The 19,585-nt window shown below is 41.8% G+C and overlaps 2 protein-coding genes across 5 annotated transcripts in view; one reads left to right on the forward strand and one right to left on the reverse strand.

Annotated features, from left to right (window-relative positions):
• The window catches only part of TP53BP2 (tumor protein p53 binding protein 2), a 52,990-nt gene extending 41,321 nt beyond the window's left edge, over window positions 1–11,669 (forward strand). For all 4 annotated transcript variants that reach the window (XM_015622667.3, XM_015622669.3, XM_015622668.3 and 1 more), the window contains 6 exons: window positions 248–1,029; window positions 2,893–3,030; window positions 3,592–3,725; window positions 4,722–4,888; window positions 7,900–8,099; window positions 10,871–11,669. In XM_015622667.3, the coding sequence (XP_015478153.1) occupies window positions 248–1,029; window positions 2,893–3,030; window positions 3,592–3,725; window positions 4,722–4,888; window positions 7,900–8,099; window positions 10,871–10,912 (1,463 nt within the window). In that variant the 3' untranslated portion in view covers window positions 10,913–11,669. The remainder of the gene's footprint in view (window positions 1–247; window positions 1,030–2,892; window positions 3,031–3,591; window positions 3,726–4,721; window positions 4,889–7,899; window positions 8,100–10,870) is intronic.
• Window positions 11,670–12,439: 770 nt separating this feature from the next.
• CAPN2 (calpain 2) overlaps window positions 12,440–19,585 on the reverse strand; it is a 23,326-nt gene continuing 16,180 nt past the window's right edge. Inside the window, exons 12-21 of the mRNA XM_015623347.2 lie at window positions 19,256–19,467; window positions 18,471–18,507; window positions 17,767–17,832; window positions 17,215–17,272; window positions 16,178–16,242; window positions 14,959–15,027; window positions 14,552–14,630; window positions 14,221–14,337; window positions 13,768–13,826; window positions 12,440–13,156 (exon numbers count right to left, since the gene is read on the reverse strand). Coding sequence (XP_015478833.1) covers window positions 13,133–13,156; window positions 13,768–13,826; window positions 14,221–14,337; window positions 14,552–14,630; window positions 14,959–15,027; window positions 16,178–16,242; window positions 17,215–17,272; window positions 17,767–17,832; window positions 18,471–18,507; window positions 19,256–19,467 — 786 coding nt within the window. The 3' untranslated portion in view covers window positions 12,440–13,132. The remainder of the gene's footprint in view (window positions 13,157–13,767; window positions 13,827–14,220; window positions 14,338–14,551; window positions 14,631–14,958; window positions 15,028–16,177; window positions 16,243–17,214; window positions 17,273–17,766; window positions 17,833–18,470; window positions 18,508–19,255; window positions 19,468–19,585) is intronic.

Consider the following 19,585-nt stretch of genomic DNA (forward strand, 5'->3'; position numbering starts at 1 on the left):
AGAATCTTAGGTGGATCTTCCATGCTGTGTAAGAGTGTTAACAGGAAGCGTAGAATGCGTGTCTTGGGTTTGCAAGGTAACTAATGGTAGATCTGGTTACCAGATTAGTTCTGGTCAGTTTTTTGTACTCTGCTTATTTGCCCTGCATAAGAATACACAACCTGATTCACGTTTCTTTGTTGTTGTTTTCTTGTTGATCAAATAATCAAACTTGTTTCTCCCCACCCCTGTCTGACCTGCTCCACAGTGTATGGCAAGCCCGTGATGGCGGGAGCTGGGGTACAGAATCAGCAGCCACAGACAGAGAACATCTACTCCAACCTCCAGGGCAAGCCCGGCAGTCCAGAGCCTGAGATGGAAACAGCAGCCTCTGCTCATGAGAACCACGAACCAGAGCGGATACCCCGTCCCCTGAGCCCCACCAAGCTGCTGCCTTTCTTATCCAACCCCTACCGCAACCAGAGCGATGCCGACCTGGAAGCTCTACGGAAAAAGCTGTCCAATGCCCCCAGACCACTGAAGAAACGCAGCTCTATCACTGAGCCAGAGGGGCCTAATGGCCCCAACATTCAGAAGCTGTTGTATCAGAGGACCACTCTGGCTGCAATGGAGACTATCTCAGCTCCATCGCATCCCTCCAAACAGACGGCATCAGCTGCCAGTCCTGAAAGCCCAGTGGAAATCCCAAATCCTTATCTAAGCACAGAATCAGAAAAAGAAACAGCTGCTTCCATGCCAGAACCAGCTATTGCTGAGGAGACAGAAAGCACAGCAGCAGAGCAGAGTGAAGCTGCTCTTCCCCCCGTGCCTTTGGACACTGTACCTGAAGCTGTATCAGACTGCGATGAACTCTCACAGCCCAAACCAGAAGAACCAAACCTAGAAGCTCCACTGCCACTGGAGGTGTACATGGAAGAATATCCTCCCTACCCACCTCCTCCCTATCCATCAGGGGAACCAGAGAGTTTGGGAGAGGACTCATTCAATATGAGGCCTCCTGAAGTTACTGGACAATTTTCCTTGCCTCCTGTAAGTATGAGCTTACAACTGGGGTGTCCTGTCAATAAATCATCTCAAGTGCTGCCATTAACCCTGAGCATTGTGTTGTAGAGCTCAGGCAGATGTGGGAGAACAGTCTCACTGTCTAGAAGTCACTCTCTGGGTATCTCTTCTATTTGTGTGATGCTCTTATCTCCAGGCTGCATAACAGTAATGAAAAGTCTCTTGTCCCTAGAACTAATGACATAATGAGAAGTTTCAAACAGAATACACAAATAGTAAAACTCTACAGAGCTGTAAAGAACATTCCTTATAGAAGTCTGCCTACACCCATATTCTCTTCAAGAAAAATTAATGCTGATTTTATTTTTATTTTTTTTTCCTTGAGATACAGATTTCACAAGCATTTCCCACTATTGCTAATATGAGCTGGGGACTAACTTTCTTAATCCTAGATTGCATTTTTTATCTGAAAGTGCTTTTCTTGAAAAATATGGAGGAACAGACTTGTTTAGTTTCTGCATTAAAAACTCATTAGTAGACATCAGCTGTTTGTACTTCTACTGAATGTTTCCTGAATTTCTTTGAAATTTTTTCTTTCTTTCTTTCTGATTTAACATCAGTCTACTCTCAAGTTGCATCAAAATGGAATTTCTTGGGGCTGAGAGGAGGCAGCATTTTTACCATTTTATTTTGCAAATTTGTATCTGTGTGTGGTATGATGTTATCTCACTGTTGTAGAACAAAAATGCTTAATGATTCTGGTTTCTCAAAGACTTTCTTTAAAAACCTATCAAGAGTAGATTTTTGATAGTTTTGATAACCTGATACATGAAAGTGGTTTTTTTCCTCTATCACTTCAGTGCAAAGGAGTTCAAAGGTTTAAATGTGCTTTTTAACCTTGTAATTTGTGTTGGAGACATTTTGTGTGTTCATTCTTTAAAGATTTTGTTCTTGCTCCCTTTTACAAGGAAACTTGAGTGGTAGGATTTCCTGAATTATGAGAACTCATTTCTGCTTGGCTTTGTAATATTTCTGCAATGATGAGAAGAAACCAGCCCAACTTCCTGATTTCATATTTAAATCCGTGGGTAGTTCTGCCAGGCTCACTCTTGAAAAAGCCCCTACTTTTGATATGATGTACAAATCTACAGGCAGAAGAGAATTTCATGGGAATCTCTACTTATATATCTTATCTCCACATGCCTGCTCTTGTGGAATATGAGTCAGTTCTATTCATCTTTGCCTGGACATCTGTCAGAAATTTACATACCCTCGTGAATAGTGTTATTGCTGCTGCCCAGGCAGCTGGGCGAGCGCTGAGCTAATGCGAGCGTGTTCCCTAAAGGAACGGCTACAGGCTCAGCTATAGAAATACTTGGTTCCCAGTATCAATGGGAGCATCTAAAGCAATTCTACACTTGGTTCTATATTTCACCAAAACCATTTTCTATCACTCTTGGCTCCTGTTAACCTCTGCTATATTTACAAAAATGCTAATAACTTTACATCAGCACTTAAAGTAGTGTACTTTGTGGAGTGGGCTGCTTGGTTTAATAGCTATAAGAGTTAATGGTAAAACTGTCCAAACAACAAGGAAAAATTGCATCTTTTCCTGATATTTAGTAGTTTTGTTGCTTTGTTGATGTTTGAGCAAGGTTTCTGTGTGAGAGTTAAATAGTGACCTTGTCCAGAGATAAAGGCAGAGATCTTTCATAACATGCTTAACCTAATGTATTCATAATGTGTCTGGGCACTGGTAAAAAAATACTATAAATTTCCTGTTGAACACTCTTCTAGTCGATTATTTCTGCTTTCATTCCCAAAGAAGCAGTCTTGCATTCATCTTCTTTCCAGGAAAAAGTGCCTGTAACTTGTGTTGCCTCTTCACAGGGGAAGAGGACGAACTTGCGTAAGACTGGCTCCGAAAGGATTGGGCATGGAATGAGAGTGAAATTCAATCCCTTGGCATTGCTTCTAGATTCATCTTTGGAGGGGGAGTTTGACCTTGTGCAGAGAATAATTTATGAGGTACAAATGCTAACTTGTAAGATAAAGAGTTTCAATACTGATTGAAACCAGGTAGTCATAGCTTTTCTGGACTAGTGCAGAATCTAGATCTGTTCTTAAGGAGATAAATCCTAACAGGTTCTAAGTGATCACATTTAGTGGTTGATTTTAAGTGTGTTAAATCCACAGTGGATTTTTAGGATCAAGACTATAAAATTTGCAGGACACCTTTTTCTCATTTTTTTATGTAGTGCATCATAGTTATCAGATAATTTGATAGGCAAAATCCATGTGAACTTTGCTCACAGTTAAATAGACGTATATCAGAAATTTGTTAAAAGTACTTTTAGTAAGTTACTAAGATCCTCTTTCTCTGAACCACACTGTTAAAGGGAGACTGCAAGCTTAAATATGAGTCTTGATGCAAAACTGGTAGTGGTTGTGGTCTTCTTGCTCATGTCCTACCTAGAAATGCATCACAAATTCATATTTCAGAATAAGACAACTGATTTTTGTATGAGAAGAGGTGTTTATTCCAGGGAGTTTCACCTGAATGTGATTGGTTCTTTTCTGGCTGGCCAGGTGGAAGATCCTAGCATGCCCAATGATGAAGGAATTACTGCTCTGCACAACGCTGTGTGTGCTGGGCACACGGAAATCGTGAAGTTCCTGGTGCAGTTTGGGGTGAACGTGAATGCTGCAGACAGCGATGGATGGTAAGGGTTTCATTAAGTGGTTGCTTTTGGATGTTCTTCCACAAGAGTCAGGACTTGGGAGCTGCTGCAGGTCCCTCAGAATGTCCCTCTGTGGAGCTGGCAGTGAGTTTTCTTTCCAAAGTGGAGCAACAGCAGTTCTCAGTGGGGCATCATATGGGCCTGTGCAGATGGGAAAATAGGGAAATTATGGCAATATTCCCTTATGAAAAGAAATGCTGTAGGGGTGGACACAGTTGTCAGGAAATTGCTCTGTTTCCTTGAGATATTGAAGACAGCTTATAATGAGCCTTATGCTGAAATTCCCAATATCCTTTGTGAGGTAACCTATAACTTACCTGTGCTCTGGGCAGTATCTAGCCCTGCAAACTCTCCCCAGTTCTTTGTCCAATATCAGCCAACTTGAAACCAAAGTGGAAAACCACAACCCTCAAACAAGGCTTGCAGCTGATAATGTATTACAAATCCTTTTTACAAATAACCAGGGAGATTATTTATGGAAGGCTGGTGCAGGGGGTGGTGATTTTACTGTTATTTCTGCCTATAACAGAAGTGCTGGAGGCCTAAAACTGAATAAAGATGCTTGTGCTCCCTCAACCTGAGGGGTTATCACAATTATGTGCACTTGTCACAAAGTCAAATCTTGAAGTAATTATCTAAATTGTAAGAGGCATGATGTCAGAAAGATTTGAGTGGGTTTTTAATATTGATTAATTTTTTAATTTTCAGTGCCTTAATGAATGTTCCTAAAATGTTAATAGGTTGTAGAAAGGTAGAATAACTGGAGATCTGTATGGGAACTTAGCTTTAGGGCTCAAGCAGCTCTCAGTAGCTCCTGTTAGCTGTGAAAAGCGATTGCTCTTGACATGCTGGGTTAAGTGCTGTGCTGGGAAACCCTCAGCAGGGCGGAGCTGGTTGCCCAGGGTCCTGGTCCTGCAGGCGTGGATGCCCTTTGCTCCCATGGGAGTGAAGTGCCATCCTTTTGTCCTTGCCTTGCAGGACCCCTCTGCACTGTGCAGCATCCTGCAATAACGTGCAGGTGTGCAAGTTCCTGGTGGAGTCGGGGGCAGCTGTCTTTGCCATGACCTACAGTGACATGCAGACGGCCGCGGACAAGTGCGAGGAGATGGAGGAAGGCTACACACAGTGCTCCCAGTTCTTGTATGGTGAGTGTCATCCCTGAGTCCTGGAGCACACCAGGGGCTCCCCTGCTGCCTCTCAGCTCTTTTGTGCATGAGGAGGGGTAAGTGGCACACTCAGGTGCCTGTGCCACAGGTTCCTTCTGCAAAGTGAGAGGTTTTGGTCAGCTTCCTGTTACAGAATTTTATTGCAGAGAGAGAGTTCCATCGAGATTAACTTTATAATACTCACCCTGTGCAGGAGATCTGAGTAACAAAAGGTTTCCCTGCATTAATAGTGTTGAGTGAAGCATGTGCATTGACAGATATACCAATTAGGTGAATCTTGCCACATAAGAACAACTTCTACATGAAAACAAAAGTGACATGGATGTGTCAGTAAGCAGTTCCAGCTGTTAGCTGGTGTCTTGAAACGAGGACTAATGTGCACCTTAGAACCAGAAAAGGTATTGCCAAGTTCCTACCTTGATGGATGTTAGCAAGCACTGAATTTGACTTTACCTTCCTGACTTTTTTCTTGACTTGCATTTAAAAAGAAATCCCAGATTAAATTTAGATTTTATTCAAATAGTAAGGCTGCAGAGATACTATCTTTGAATGGAGAAAACTAATTCCCCCTAGGGGGTGATGAGTATTAGTCAATGAGGTTTTACATTGCTTTTACTGTATGTTTTGTGTGTAATGAGGTTTTAAATTACTTTTCTCTGTTTTGTATGTAGCTCATGTCCCCTAGGCACGTACCAGCTGGTGTGTCATCTCTCTGCAAGAGTTTAGAGTAACAGCAATGTAACACAACAGAAAAAGCTGTAAAACTGCCTTTCTGCTTTTATGGCACAGGCGAGAGCTGAGTTGCTTTAAGCTGCTCAGCCAGGAGATTTCAAAGCAGTCTGTCCAGCTGTCCTCACTAAGCTTGAAACTGTGTCTTTGGTGCCAAATATATAGTTTTCTCTATAAAGGGAGGAAGCCTTTTTAACTGGCATCAAAATTTGTAGGCTAAGCAAAATTACATTTGCTTTTGTATCCAGACTCCAAGGGAGGTCGTTGACACTAAATTCACAAGGAAGATTGCAGGACTAGATAAAAATACTATTTGCCTAATATTCTAATATTTTAAACTTGTCTTAACTCACATATGAATTAAGAGGTGGTATATTTGTGTTGAACCACTCTAGAGGGATTTCTTTCAGGAATATGTCTAATTCTTAAATTCGGTTAGACTGCCCATGAGATCTTGTGGAAAGGGGGTCCATGGTCTCATTATATACAGCATGAAGAAATACATTATTTTTGTTTGTGGGGTTTTTATGACCTGCCATCTGCTGATTTCACTTGATACTCTGGTTTTTGTTGAGTTTGGGATCTTTTTGTGTTGTGAGATACTTTCTGATGGGTCCTGAAAGGACTGTAAGGCTTTGGCCTATTGCCAGTTCTTCCGGATTGAAACTGCTGAAACTGTCTCTTGATATATTGGCTGTTCAGCTATCAAAGTTCCATATTGTTCCATCAGAAATTAATCTTATTTCTAAGACTAGTACTGGTTGCCTGTAGTTACTGGAAGAAATTATTCTCTGCCTAAAACTGCTTCTGTAAAAGAAGTTTGGGAATGTGTATCTGTTTCCAGAACTCCATTAAAACATGGATCTCTAAACTCATTATCAAGCTAATAAACCCTGGTGTAATTCATTGATTCACCTAATCTTTTTTTGTTGCAAATGATGTCCAATGTCATGCAAGAGGCACAGGTGGGTTTAAATAAAACCAGTCATCCTTTAGCATTGATTAGGTGACAGGTCTGATGCTGCATAAATATGGATGTTTTCACTTTCTGAAGTGTAATGCCTGTGCTGGCTCTGTGCCCCACTACCCTGGTGTGACTATTAACACCCCTTTAGGACACCACATGCATTGTGTGAATCTTCTTTGTCTACTTTGATGCTCGGTGCTCAATCTTCCCTTCCACATGGGTGCAGAGCAGGGCTTTGGCCAAACCTCTACTTACACCAAGTGCAAAGCAAGGGAAGAGTTTCTCTGAGTAGAGTTTACCATGCTCTGGAAGTAATTTAATGTTATGGGCTGAGCTGGTGTGCAGAAGTAAAGAACTTGATTTGAGCAGATGCTTGCTTTAGCAGATGTAGGTGGTAATAGGTACATGACAAAAAGGAAAAGGACAGGTTTTGTGATACAGTGTGCAATGTACTCTCTGCTCCTGAAAATACAAAACCAACCAACCAAAAAAACCCCAACAGTAGAATTCAGTATTTTAAGATAATTACTCAAGAGAAAATCAGCTGGTGTACAAACTAAGATCCCTTTTCCAGTTTTCTGCTTAGAGGCTGAGGAATGTGTACAGAAAGAAAAGTATCATCTCTGGCTACAGCTGTAAAATGAGCAAGTTCTGAATAGCCTTGCAGGGTGCATTTGTATACTCCAAAACAGCTTGGTCCAGAAATAGTTTAACAGACTTGTGTTTCTGAAGGCAGTGTTTAAAACAAGCAAAAAAGAAACAGTAATGAAGAACTGCTGAGATAACCAAAAGCAGCTGCAGAGTAGCAGGCAAATCTCTCAGGTCTGAGATGCAGCTTGCTTTAAAGTTCTGAAATAAAATGGCCCAGGTGGCAAATGACACCATACACATCAAAATTACAGTGCTGGTCTACCCAAGCAGGTATTGCTATCTCCCTGTGACAGAAAGATGTTACTGTTGCACTAAGGGTACAGAAAGTGTTTCTTGCTCATCACTTAGGTCTAGAAAATGTGAACACAAAAATATAACCTTTTGTCAATCAGTGCTGCGCTCCCCATTTGCCTTGTATTTTCTGAGCATGTTTAAGGAAGGAACCTGTCTGCTCTAAGTAGTTTCACAAAGCCATTTCTTCCAGGACCAACTCTGAATAGGCAGTAAGGTAGAAATTTTGGTTTGTTTTTTTTCTTTCCCTGGCCTGTCTTCCAGTAAGAATAAATGAGTCTTCCCTCCTGTTGTCCTTTCTATTTATGTATTTTCCTTTCATTCAAGCTGCTCTGTGTTTTCAATGGTGCAGGAGTGCAGGAGAAGATGGGGATCATGAACAAAGGAGTGATTTATGGACTCTGGGATTATGAGGCTCAGAATGATGACGAGCTGTCCATGAAGGAAGGAGACTGCATGACAATCCTGCGCAGGGAGGATGAGGAGGAGATCGAATGGTGGTGGGCACGGCTGAATGACAAGGAAGGCTACGTGCCCCGAAACCTACTAGGGGTGAGTCCTGGCTACTTCCAGAGCCAAAAAAACCCACCCCAGCATGTGGAGTGTACACAGCATTGTATTCTCATTGGATCTTGTCCATCAAGGTGCAGCTTTAAGAGTCAAGAGGAAGGAGTTGACATTTTCCATCTTTATTTAGGGAGTTGAATACCTTGGCAGAGTGAGTTAATACCCTCTGTTTAAGGTACTTAACACAAATTAATGGGTGCACAAAAGAACAATAGCATCACCATTCTGCAATACACACCAGGCTCTAATACCAATCTTGTTCCACCATCTTAGAGGAAAATAAACCCCTTTTATCTGAATATGACATGTGAATATGATTTTCTTGAGCATGTTCTCAGGCACGTGGGGTGATTTTGGGGCTGTCCTGTGTAGGGCCAGGAGCTGGACTCAATTATTCCTTGGAGGTCCCTTCCAACTCGGGATATTCTATGATTGTTTGAGAACAAAACGAGCTTTCCATGTTTCAAAAAAGTGATGTACTGGCACAAAGGGCCTTCAGAACTGAAACTTGCATGAAGAGTGAGTCATGAATCCTTCCCTGTGTATACAGGGCACCTTTTGATCCAAGGGGGACAAACACTGCAAAAATCTAGGTTATCTTTTTTCCTAGTGTTGGGAAACAGATTACATTGCTCAGTAAAGGCAGATCTTTGTTTCCTCCTATGCTTTTTAAGTAACATTTCACCATATGTCTGAGGCCTTACATGAATGGCCTCTCCTTCTCTCATCACCTTTTGTATTGCCTTTTATTAAAAACAACTGTGTACAAATAAGATACTTTCAATTATGTCCCTGTATTTCTCCTCACAGCTGAGTTGCTAGAAAACGGTGGCAGATGGATACATATATAAAAATTCCATTAAGCTTTTCTTTTTTTGCAGTTCTAGCTGCCTTGGTGTTGGAGATAAGAGGTTCTCCAAGATTAACCACTGTGAATTTTAGCTGATTGATGTATGATGCTTGAAAGAGGCTGAACCTCCTTCCTCATGCAGATAATCCTTACTCTTAAACTGGTTAGATTTTGCAGAGCGACTCTATCTAATGCAAAATCACTTTTCATGTCTGTATCCTTTCCAGGTCAGGCCTACATACTGTGTACTGAAAAATCCTCCCTAACACAATACTCCTGCTCAGTTTTTTCCTCTCCAAAGTAAACATTTCTAAATTGAGAGCAGCCATCAGCCCTGCACAGTGAGGTTAAAATGGCAGCTGTTTGATTTTTGCCTGCCCCAGGGTGAATTATGCACATAGTGCTTGTTCATAAGCTTGTGCTCTGAGCCTGAGCACAGGTGTGTAAGAACACAAGGAACATCTGTGCTTCTAAGAAAAAAACCAAAACACAAGGCAGCACATTTTAAACTGGGAATCAAAACTAACCCTTATAAGCACAACACAATCCCAACAGAATCTTTGTGGGAAACTATACAGTATTTATTAACTGTGACACTCCTGTGTCTGTTCAGTTGTTCTAGTGCTGACACTGAAATATCCTGTGGTGGTTCTCCAAAGCACTTACTGGCCTCTTAATATAGCAGCTGAGTTCTAGTCTATGATGTTCCCCAATAAAGAAAACATTTGGTAGATTAATATATTCTTGTTCTTATCATAGTTACTTTATCCTTTTGCAGTCAGGTGTACTGAATAAAAAAAAAGATTATATTTTCTATATCAGCACTCTACCCTTCTTAGTGACTCCCTAGCTCCCTAAGCTAATAAGAGACTGCTGTCAAAGGGAGTCTTTTGAGCACTGTCAGGTGTTACTGCAACTGACTGACTTCCCTGAAGAATGGTGAAATCACAGCAGGCTGTGGTGGAGACAGACACAAGGAGACAGACCTTGTGGTGAAGTTGCTGGCCTTGTCTTAGTCACTGGGAAAAGAAGAAAGCCAGAGTCTGGTTAAGGAGAGAACAGGGCAGCTTTAAGGAGAGCTTTAGATGGGAAATTCTGTGATGCTTTGCCATTTAGAGCAGGGAGGATTCATCTCTCTTAACTGTATGAAGTGTATCCTCCTGTTTTCATCTGCTAGTGGCCAAAATACTTTTCAGAACAGCAGCTGTTCCCTAAACCCCCTTGCAAGTGGGAGCCAACAGCTTCCCAGGCATCCTGTCCCTGCTGTGTGCTGTCCCAAGCTGTGTCCTGTCAGTTGTCCCCTGCACCCCTGCCTGTGTGGCCAGGATGTGTGAGCAGCCCAGGGGCCACAGGCTGGCAGGGACCAATTTCCTGCTGGCAGGGCATTCATGGAACTGGCCACCCACCCTCCACTCCCTAAAGCACAGCTCCTCCACTTCCATGGCCCTTCTGCAGACAGATGTTTCCAGCTTGCCCAAAGCTATACTGCCATAAAAGCTGATAGGTGAGAGAAAGCAAACCAGGCTTGAATACCTTTCTGGTCCCATTTATAGAACAGGGAACAATCCCACAGTTCACTGAACACAGAGGTCTCTTGACTTACAAAGGCACATGCTTTTCCTGGCCCACCCATCTGGGTAGAGCTGAAAGTACTCACTTATGTGCTGTACAGTACCTCCCCATTGTACTGACATGGTCGGTATTTTTTTAAGCCTGCCTAAGACTGCTAAATTCATATTTGTCAGTGCCCTGGGTGTTTTTTATAACCATGCCTTTGCTACTATGGATTACATTAGAATTTTAGCACCAAAGGGAAAGGGGGTTTTGTTCCTTTATTTTTTCTTTTTAAAAAAAGTAACCTTTTAAAGTACTAAAATTTTAAACCTCATTTCTGTTTTACCCTCAGCTGTATCCGAGGATTAAACCTAGACAAAGAAGCTTGGCATGAAATAATACAGAAGCCAGATTCTTGAAGTACTAATCATGGATAACTTACAGAAAAAAAAAGAAGTCCATTTTGTGTTGGTTCCAGTATCATGAGACTTATTTCAATGACAATGTAATTTGAAAGCTATGAAAAATGTGCTTTGAAAACAAATGAAGGATTGATGCATTAGCAAATGGATGAGGGCATTGTACAAGATGAAATAATGCTTACAAGCAAATGAAATTCTGCTGCCTTTGGTCAAATCAAGCCATTATGTTCAAGTACCCACCCGGATTTCTTAAAACATGGCAGAGGAGAGTTTCTCTTTTTTTTTTTTTTTTTTTGCATTAAATACAAGGACCTTTTGAATTTGCCATTGAAGGAATCATCATGAAACAGACAACTTGGCTTTGTCCAAATTTATCCTGAGAGTTTTTCCAGATGGGAGAAATTAAAGTGTTATTGCTGGAAGCAGAATGTTAAAAGAAGCTAAAAAACTGAAGTGCATCTGAAGAGTGACAACACATGACCAATCCATTAAGCAATAACTTTTAAAAAAGCTGTAGCATCTTAGAAATTATGTGTATTCAAAATATCATGTGCTGTAACAGAAATGTAGTTTTAGATTCCTCTTTTTACACAGAGCCTCATGTATTTATTGTATTTTGTACTTTGAAGACTAAATGTAGAAACTTTCTGTAGTCCTTGACAACTTACTTGTTTTTACTCCACACTTGTTTATTCCACCATTAAACTTTTGTCTGCTCTTAAGCTTTAACTCTGGGTATTTTAATAGTGATTTTTATTAGAAATGTTACCAATAAGACACATCACTGTTCTACATTGCACTAACTTTCAGCTACTTTCTGTATTAAACTGAACCCCTCCTAAACCATCCATTCAATGCAGTTTTTCTGCATTTAAAATTGGGCTGAATCTCTTAGTTGCACATTGTTAACCTTAAAAGCTAAGGGACATACTTAAGGAAAAAAACCATCTTGGTACCAGTATTTTTGAAATAAAGCCTTTCCTGGAGAGCTATCCTTTCTCTCTCTCTCTACTTGGCAATAATATGATACTGAACAGTACTTAACAGAAGAGCAAATAATTCCTTAAGGGTATTTAGAAAGTACCTCACCCTGCAGGCTCATGTTTTTTTACTAGGTAAGTCCTACTGCTTTCTGAAAAGGTGCCCATAAGGAAGAAATAGTTTGTAAGGAGGACACAATTCCTCAGGTGGGGAAACTAAAGGCAGCAGCAATTGCCCCATGGTCACAGCCTCTGATTTCAACAGGCTGGCTGTGGGGTATATAGTATCAATTATCTATCTTAGAAACCTTTAGCTGTTCAAGCATTAATCTTTTAAAGTATCAGCTTATCCAACATTTCATTAACTGCCCACATCCACAATTAGCTCCAGCATGCTGGTTTTCACCTTTGAAAGGCAGCAACTTCTGCTCCTGAAAGCAAAAGCTCTGCATGATGATCTGTCTCTTAACGGGGGAAAAAAAAGTGCTTATTTTTAGCAGAAATAACAGTCTGGCAAACTTAATTTCTACTCTTTTTATTTAAATACTTTCTTGTATTTCAAAGGAAGATAAATACAATACAGGAAATCAAGATTCCACCTGAAAGCATGGGCTTTCTCTTGGACGAATCTTCTTGTCAACAGCCTCCTGCTCCAGGTTCACTTCAGGCTCAATGCTCACTTTAGTCAAAGATGCACTTGCTACTCAAATCCTTTAAAGATTATTTAACTAGAATAGTGCTGGGGCTTGACACAAAGCACACAAGGAACCCCTATCTGTGAGTTCAGGTGTTCAGTTATGCAATGCTATCTCCCAATTCCAGATATGCAAGATGTTGTTCAAAAAAGCAACTTTTTAAAACCAGATTGTTAAGCTATAATGAGCTTTCCTTCCTGAAGTCATGTAAAACAATCCTTAAATACAAAGATATTAGCAAAGCAGTATTTTCAAAACTTGCACTGAGGTTTGATACTAAATTAAAGCCTTTGGCCAAAGGCTATATATGCTAGTAGGCACAGATTGTCAGACCCATAAAAATGAGGTTGCAGGTTCTTCTGTGGAAGTAGAATGCTTTTCTTCTTGTGATTGCGTGCAAAAATCTGCTTGCTCTGTGTGAGTTAAGGCACATTCATGTTTGGATATTACTTGTATGTAGCTCAATTATCTTCACCTGATCATGCTCTTGTTGAGGTCTCAAGCTGGTGCCAGTGGCTCAAATGACAGTAAAGCACAGCCACTGTAACAAGAGAGAGAGGAAAACAAGGTTAAATTTAGTAAAAAGACCCATAGCAAGCATGTATAGTCACACTTCTAGCATACAGTCAGCCTGTTGTTACAAAAGTAATTTTAGTATCTTTCCCGAGCAATTTAAATTTATATCTCATTTAGATCAGTTTTGGGATTCTTAGGTTCAGAAATGTTCAGGTAATAAGCAAGTCAAACACATGTAGGGGAGTACTTTTCTCCAAACTTAGTCCTTTCTACAGGGCACACATGGGACAGAAATAAGCAGATGTGAGCAAAACCATCAGACCTGCACCTACATTTTGCTCTGTTGACAGAAAAAGCAGGGAAGAAGCCAAAATTACTGCTAGCAAAGGTATAAAGGGCTTCTGGTAAGTAACCTTGGCTGTTAAGAAAATAAGTTGTGATGTAGGTACATTTTTGAAAGGTAACCTTTCTAAGGCTTATAAATACTCAAGGTAGATAAATCCAGCACAAATATGAGTACTTAAAACCAGCCATCCTCAGTCAGAATGGAGCAGAACAGACAACATTCCACACACACTCCCTACTTTTCCCTCCAAAATGTAAACAAATGTTTTAGAGCTAAATTAAATTACTTACATTAACAAGGTTCAATTCTATTGTCCCACTTTTCTCAGTGTCCAGTTTTCTAAACATTTCTATGGTGGGAGAGAGATGACAGACAAGGGTAAATACAGGAAATAATTTGAAATTCTTCCCTTTCCTTGTGCTTGAGGATCAATAAGGAATTTAGTCCCAGAATCTAAAACTTGACAGTGGCATACACCCCAAATCAGAAAGGGACAGTCTAAAATCATTGTGCAGGAGCAAGACTGAACATTTTAAATTGTCTGCTATTTTTTAATCAACCTAGAGTTGTTTGCAGGGATGACCGGCTGTGGTTCAGCAGCCTGGCCTAAAAGACATTCCTGGCTTTAGGAGAAGCCAGATTAATATCTGAGGTTTGAATTTGTCTGAACCCCTTATCCTGGGCTTGTGGACAGTTATCCTGCTGAAATCACAAGGCAGTCTGGTTACTAAGCCTGTACTCACTGAACAAGGTTTCGAGCCGAATCAAACACCGCACGAAGTTATCAAAGTCAATGATGAGATTCTCATCAGCAAAACGAGCCACGATGACCTGGTGTAGCTGGCAGTTCAGTTTGAACCCTGAAAAGACAATGCCAAGGATTTAAAAGACTCCATTTCCAAAGAGTAAACACAGATACAAAATGAAATGCCTCATCTTGTGTGGTGGCAGGAGGGGAAGGCTCCAGAGTGCCCAAAATTCAGTCAGTTAAGATGGGACTGTGTGGCTCTGAGCATCTCTCAACCCTGCTTGAAACTGATGGAATCCTATAAAGAGACAGATCAATAGAAATACCTGCTGTTTCCAGTGCCCTCCTCATCTCATATGAGTTCATGGTACCCGATCGATCCACATCAATTTCTCTGTAAATTTTCTGCAAAACACAAAGTGAAACCTTGACAGTAATTCAGACTGTGGTTTGGCTTCTGGCAGAAATGAAACATTTTGAAATGCAGCCTGCATGTTTCTTAAAACACTTTGCAGCATTGGTCTGACAGACTTGGTACTTATATCCATTTTTTTCTAAAAGTGGCTTTAAAAAGTTTTTTTAGTGCAGCAGCCAGAGCAGATAAAGAGAAAACCTGGGGGGCTGCTGACACACAGTCCCTGCTCTGGGAAAGGTGACTGTGCTCACTGTATGGCACCAATCAGTCTACAGCCAGTCTACCTGTGATTGTTCTCCCAAAGGGGTTGTGTCTTACCTGGTATTTCTGAATCTTTGTCCACAGGGTGTGGAACTCCTTCAGTCCCAGTTTGCCACTCCCATCATTCTTCTCTGAGTTAAGGAATTTTCTTCAGAGGGAAGAAAAAGGGGTTTCCTCTCCCTCTGCTGGGTTTACTTGCATGGGCAGTTGTGACTTAAAATATTGCAAACATAAAAGGGATTCAAGTCCTCTCAGAAGGACTCATCCTGTTGAATACACAATTGTTGTCCAAGATTTCTTTTTAAATCATTAAGATCATTAATTTAAATCATGACCACTGAGGCCATGATCACCGAGTTCACAAGTTCTTTCTGCACCCCTGATGCAGATGTCTTTGCACTACAGGTGTAAATGAGCCAGGGTGATGCCATTTTGTTCTGCACAGTGGGTTCAACACCTGCAGTTACTGGCACAGAAGTCCTGGGTCTGGGTTAGAACCAGGGAAAGCCGCAGCCAAGCCTGCTATTTGGAGACCTTCAGCTCTTGAGCAAACAGCTAACAAAAGAACCTGGTCATGGCACTGCTCCCAAAACCTGCCAAGGAGTCCTGATGGACTGCTGTATTTTGCACCAAATTATAGAAGAGTATCACCTTGTGTTGGTAATTTTCCCTTTCTCCAACTCTGCAATTCAACTCCCACTGCACAGAGAAGCTGAACACAGCTATTCTTAGACCTGATCCTTCCTCCTACACTTTTACCCATGTTCATTCTTAGGAGTAAAAACTCCTAAAATCCTATGTACTTTTTGCTTCCTATATGGCATGCCAAAACAAAACACTCTGTTTGTTTTCCTCATTTTCCATTTGCTACGTCCCCTTGGCTTTGTGATGCTTTTATCAACTCCAGCCAGATAAGAGAGGTGAAACAACTCATGGCCATCCTCACCATGCTGAGAGCCAGGTGCCTTTTCCCAGCACAAACATCACTTTGTCCCCAGTGAAACCAGAACACCCAACAGCTGGGAAGGCTTCCAAGCAGACTTTGATAGTGGATTTTCCCATTGCCTGGTGGGATTACATGTGTGAACAACAATAACAAGGGAGTGGCTTTTTTAGGGCAGTCAGGGTAAAGCCAGCTTCTCCACCTCAGGAGCCATTAGAACACCAGGATGTCTAAAGTTCTAATGGCTAAAGTTCTTCCACCAGGGAGCAAGGGCAGCTCGCCTGCTTCAGCACAGGAAGGGGAATATTATCTCAGAAGAGCTTTAAAGGATACATCTAACAGGTCAACCATTATTTTGCATGTCTCGATACTAAAGCCATCAGATTTAATATCTTGGCCTGTGAAGAAAGGGCAAAAGACAGGGTTATCACTGCATGCTGTACCACAGCACCTCCCTGAACAGCTCTTGAGCTCTCCAACCAGCCTTTATTTGCTTCCAGCGGTGCCATGCTTTGAGCTGCCCAAGAGGCTTTGGGTGTGAGCTGGGATGTGTCCCCAGGCAAACAGCCTGAGAAGTCTGGTTTGTAGGTGTGCTACAGGAGTAAGAGACAGAGACAAAAGCTTTCCTGCTCTTGCTGTCTACCTGCAAAGTGGACTTCTGTGGACAATGTGGACTTCCAGCTTATGGAGGTCAGCAGGAGTGGCTTCATGAAAGGCTGAACATGAAGCCAAGCTCGGCAGCCAGCAACAGCCCATTGCTGATTACTGGCTGCTGCACACAGACATACAGCACACCATCTGATAAGATTTCACTTTGGAAATTAAAGAAACACTTATTTCTCTAAGCACTTGCTTCTTGAACACTGTTTAATGGGAAGGAAAATAATGCAGAGCCAAGCTAGGAATCTCTTCACAGGACAAGAAGCCCAGAGTTTCAAAGTTTCTCCTTCTCTTTAGGGACACCCCAGACCACTGGCTGAGCTACTGCTTGAATTGCTTCAGGGTGGTTCAATACTAAAACAGCAGCAATACCTCTCTTGATTATTATCAAGGATTATTCAAATCCATCCATCTTCCTGGCAGCCAATTCCCAGTGGCAGATGCTGGGATAAAAGACACCCATCTGTACCCTGCCAAAGCACACATCCTGTGAAACACCTTCTGGGCTGGCACAGCCCCAGTGTTTCTGCAGCCCTCTGAGGCAGCAGAGAGAGCACATGGTCGTGGCCATATGGGGAACCAAGCAGCAGGTCTGGGGCAGAGCCCAGGCTCTGACCCTGTCCAGGTCACTGGTGCCCTCTGTGCTCCCATGGCCATGGTGGAAACCTGCTGGTGGCCATCTGAAGCTGCTGTTGGAGGAAGGCACTTACGTTTAGCCAGGATTTTATTCAAGATGCTGCGCAGTTCGAAGGCGGAGATCTCTGCATCCTGTGCAAAAGAGGAAAACAAATTTTCCACCGTGAGCTGCGGACACCATCTGCAGCCTCTGATTCCTTTGGGCAAGTTGGCCAATTTCAAACACCCCTTTGAGTTCAGTTCCCTTGAATGGAAGCAAGTGGGAAGCTCTCCCCACCTGCCATTCCCAGGAGCATCACCACTTCCCAGAGATCAGCGTACCCAGCAGCAGGGTGTGCCTGAGGCAAGAGCAGCCTGGGGAGAAGGCCCAGCCCAGCCATATGCTCTGCCCAAGGCCAGAATTCTGTCCCTGCAGAGATAAAAGTCAAGCCCACAGTTCAAAAGGAGCAGAGATTGTTCACCAGGAGGGCTCACAATCTGCTGTGGAAGCAGGTGGGTGACTGCACAGAATCCAGGATGCACAATTGAGAGCTGACTCTGCACAAGAGCTGAACTCTCCTGGGGGAGGCATCTCTTTTACCCACTCACCCACGATGCCAGAAAGATATTACCAGAAAAGCACTCACATTTCCTGCTAGCTGCCCAAAAAGCTTTTTAAAGCTGGGTTCGATGTCATCTTCACTGATCTCAGTCTAAAAGACAGAAACAGAGAATGTCAAAAGGCAAAAGGGGGAAAGTTTCTGCCTGAGAAAGACTTAATACATTTCCTTGCCCTTGGTAAAAAATTCAAATGGCAAGGTTGAAGGTACAAAGTGGTTTTTACTATGATTTTATTCAGTTTGATTTTCAGATGCACCTCAAAATACTGGCATTGTAAATGCTGGGAAAAACACCCACTACACATGGGGTAGCTGCATTGGTAGGCAAAGCATCTCCAGCTCCAGCAAGACTAAACATATGGTGAGCCACTAGTTACTCCTGGAAACAGCATTACATGCAGAAACAGCCCTGCTGCTGAAAGCTGCACTCTGGACTCCTGGAGAGCAAAGGGAATTTCCTGTGGCTCCAGTTAACTCTTCAGAGCGTACCTCTGCCTAGGAAGTCCAAGTTCTAGATAAAGGACAACACTTGTTTCCATTACATTCCTGATTATATTTCCATTTGCTTGACAACCAGCTGTGGATATTGAAAAAACTTTCCCCATTTTTCCAAAGTGGGACAACATTTCTTCATAATGCCTGTAGACAATATCGCCCTGAACAGGGAACAGGAACTCCAACCCCTCCTTGCAACAAAATTATCTCAATTTAAAATATTTAATTTGATGTACCTCATCAAAATTTCCTTCAATTTCATCATCTATCACCCTAGAAAGAGAAAGAAATCAGTATTAAAATCTAAACTAGTCTTGTTTATGATGTTTTTCCTTCAAGCTTCAGTTAAAGAGAGATTCTTTAAAATATGAAAATATGATAGACAAATGAAATAATGATAGACATTCAAAAATTACTGGATTAATCAGCTATGGACACTGCATAGCACAGTGAAAGTTGTAATTTGTCAGCTATGGCAACAAGGGTTTGAAAAGACAGTACAAATTGTGCAATGTCCTGCAGAGCCACAGACAGGATTTTGGGCCTCTGCCTACTTAGCACAGGTACAAATCAAACATTTTCTATTAATTTCTTATTTGAAACAGCAAAAAAGTGAGAGCCCTAATGTAATTCTGATGTGTCTGATGCTGTCCCCCAGGTGCTGAGGGAGCACCAGACCTACAGATGGTGCCCAAACACCCCTAAGGGCCCATCAAAAGCTGAATATGTCCTCACACAACAAACATCCCAGGTTTTTCACTGCTGCAGGAATGTCCAGCAAAATATTACGGGATGGAGAAAGGTTTTTGTTTGCTTTGAATCAGGGCAACTCAATACAAAAGACCCCACACCCCTTCCTCAGGCTTTAGCCCAGCTGCTCTTCAAGATGTGACATGTCTAAGCCTTTTAAATTTAATTAAATAGTAATAGGGATAACAAAACAAATAAAAATAACAACAACAATAATAATAATCTTCCCCATGTGCCCACTGCTGTAACATGATCACCAAAGGCTACCTACGTGGAGTTTGCATTTTTTTCAGAGAAGACTCTCAGGCAGAAGTCCCCATTTTTGTTGGGTTCAAAGGTGGAGGGCACGATGATGTATTCTCCTGCAGGGAGCTTGAACCGGTTCAGCACCTCCCGAAGGTTGATGAAGGTGTTGGATTTTTCCCGGGCTTTGTTGGTCAGGAAGAAGTTTTTGCTCAGATGAATATTTGTCTGGCCAGAAAACTTAGAAAAAGCAAAGAGAGGGGAAAAAACCCCACTGCAGTCTGCATCTGTTTACATTTACAAATTAAAAATATCATAGATAGGTCAGTTAGCTATGTCTGGGGAAAAGAAAATAAAA

This window comes from Parus major, chromosome 3, assembly GCF_001522545.3.
Source record: "Parus major isolate Abel chromosome 3, Parus_major1.1, whole genome shotgun sequence".
Classification (NCBI taxonomy): domain Eukaryota; kingdom Metazoa; phylum Chordata; class Aves; order Passeriformes; family Paridae; genus Parus; species Parus major.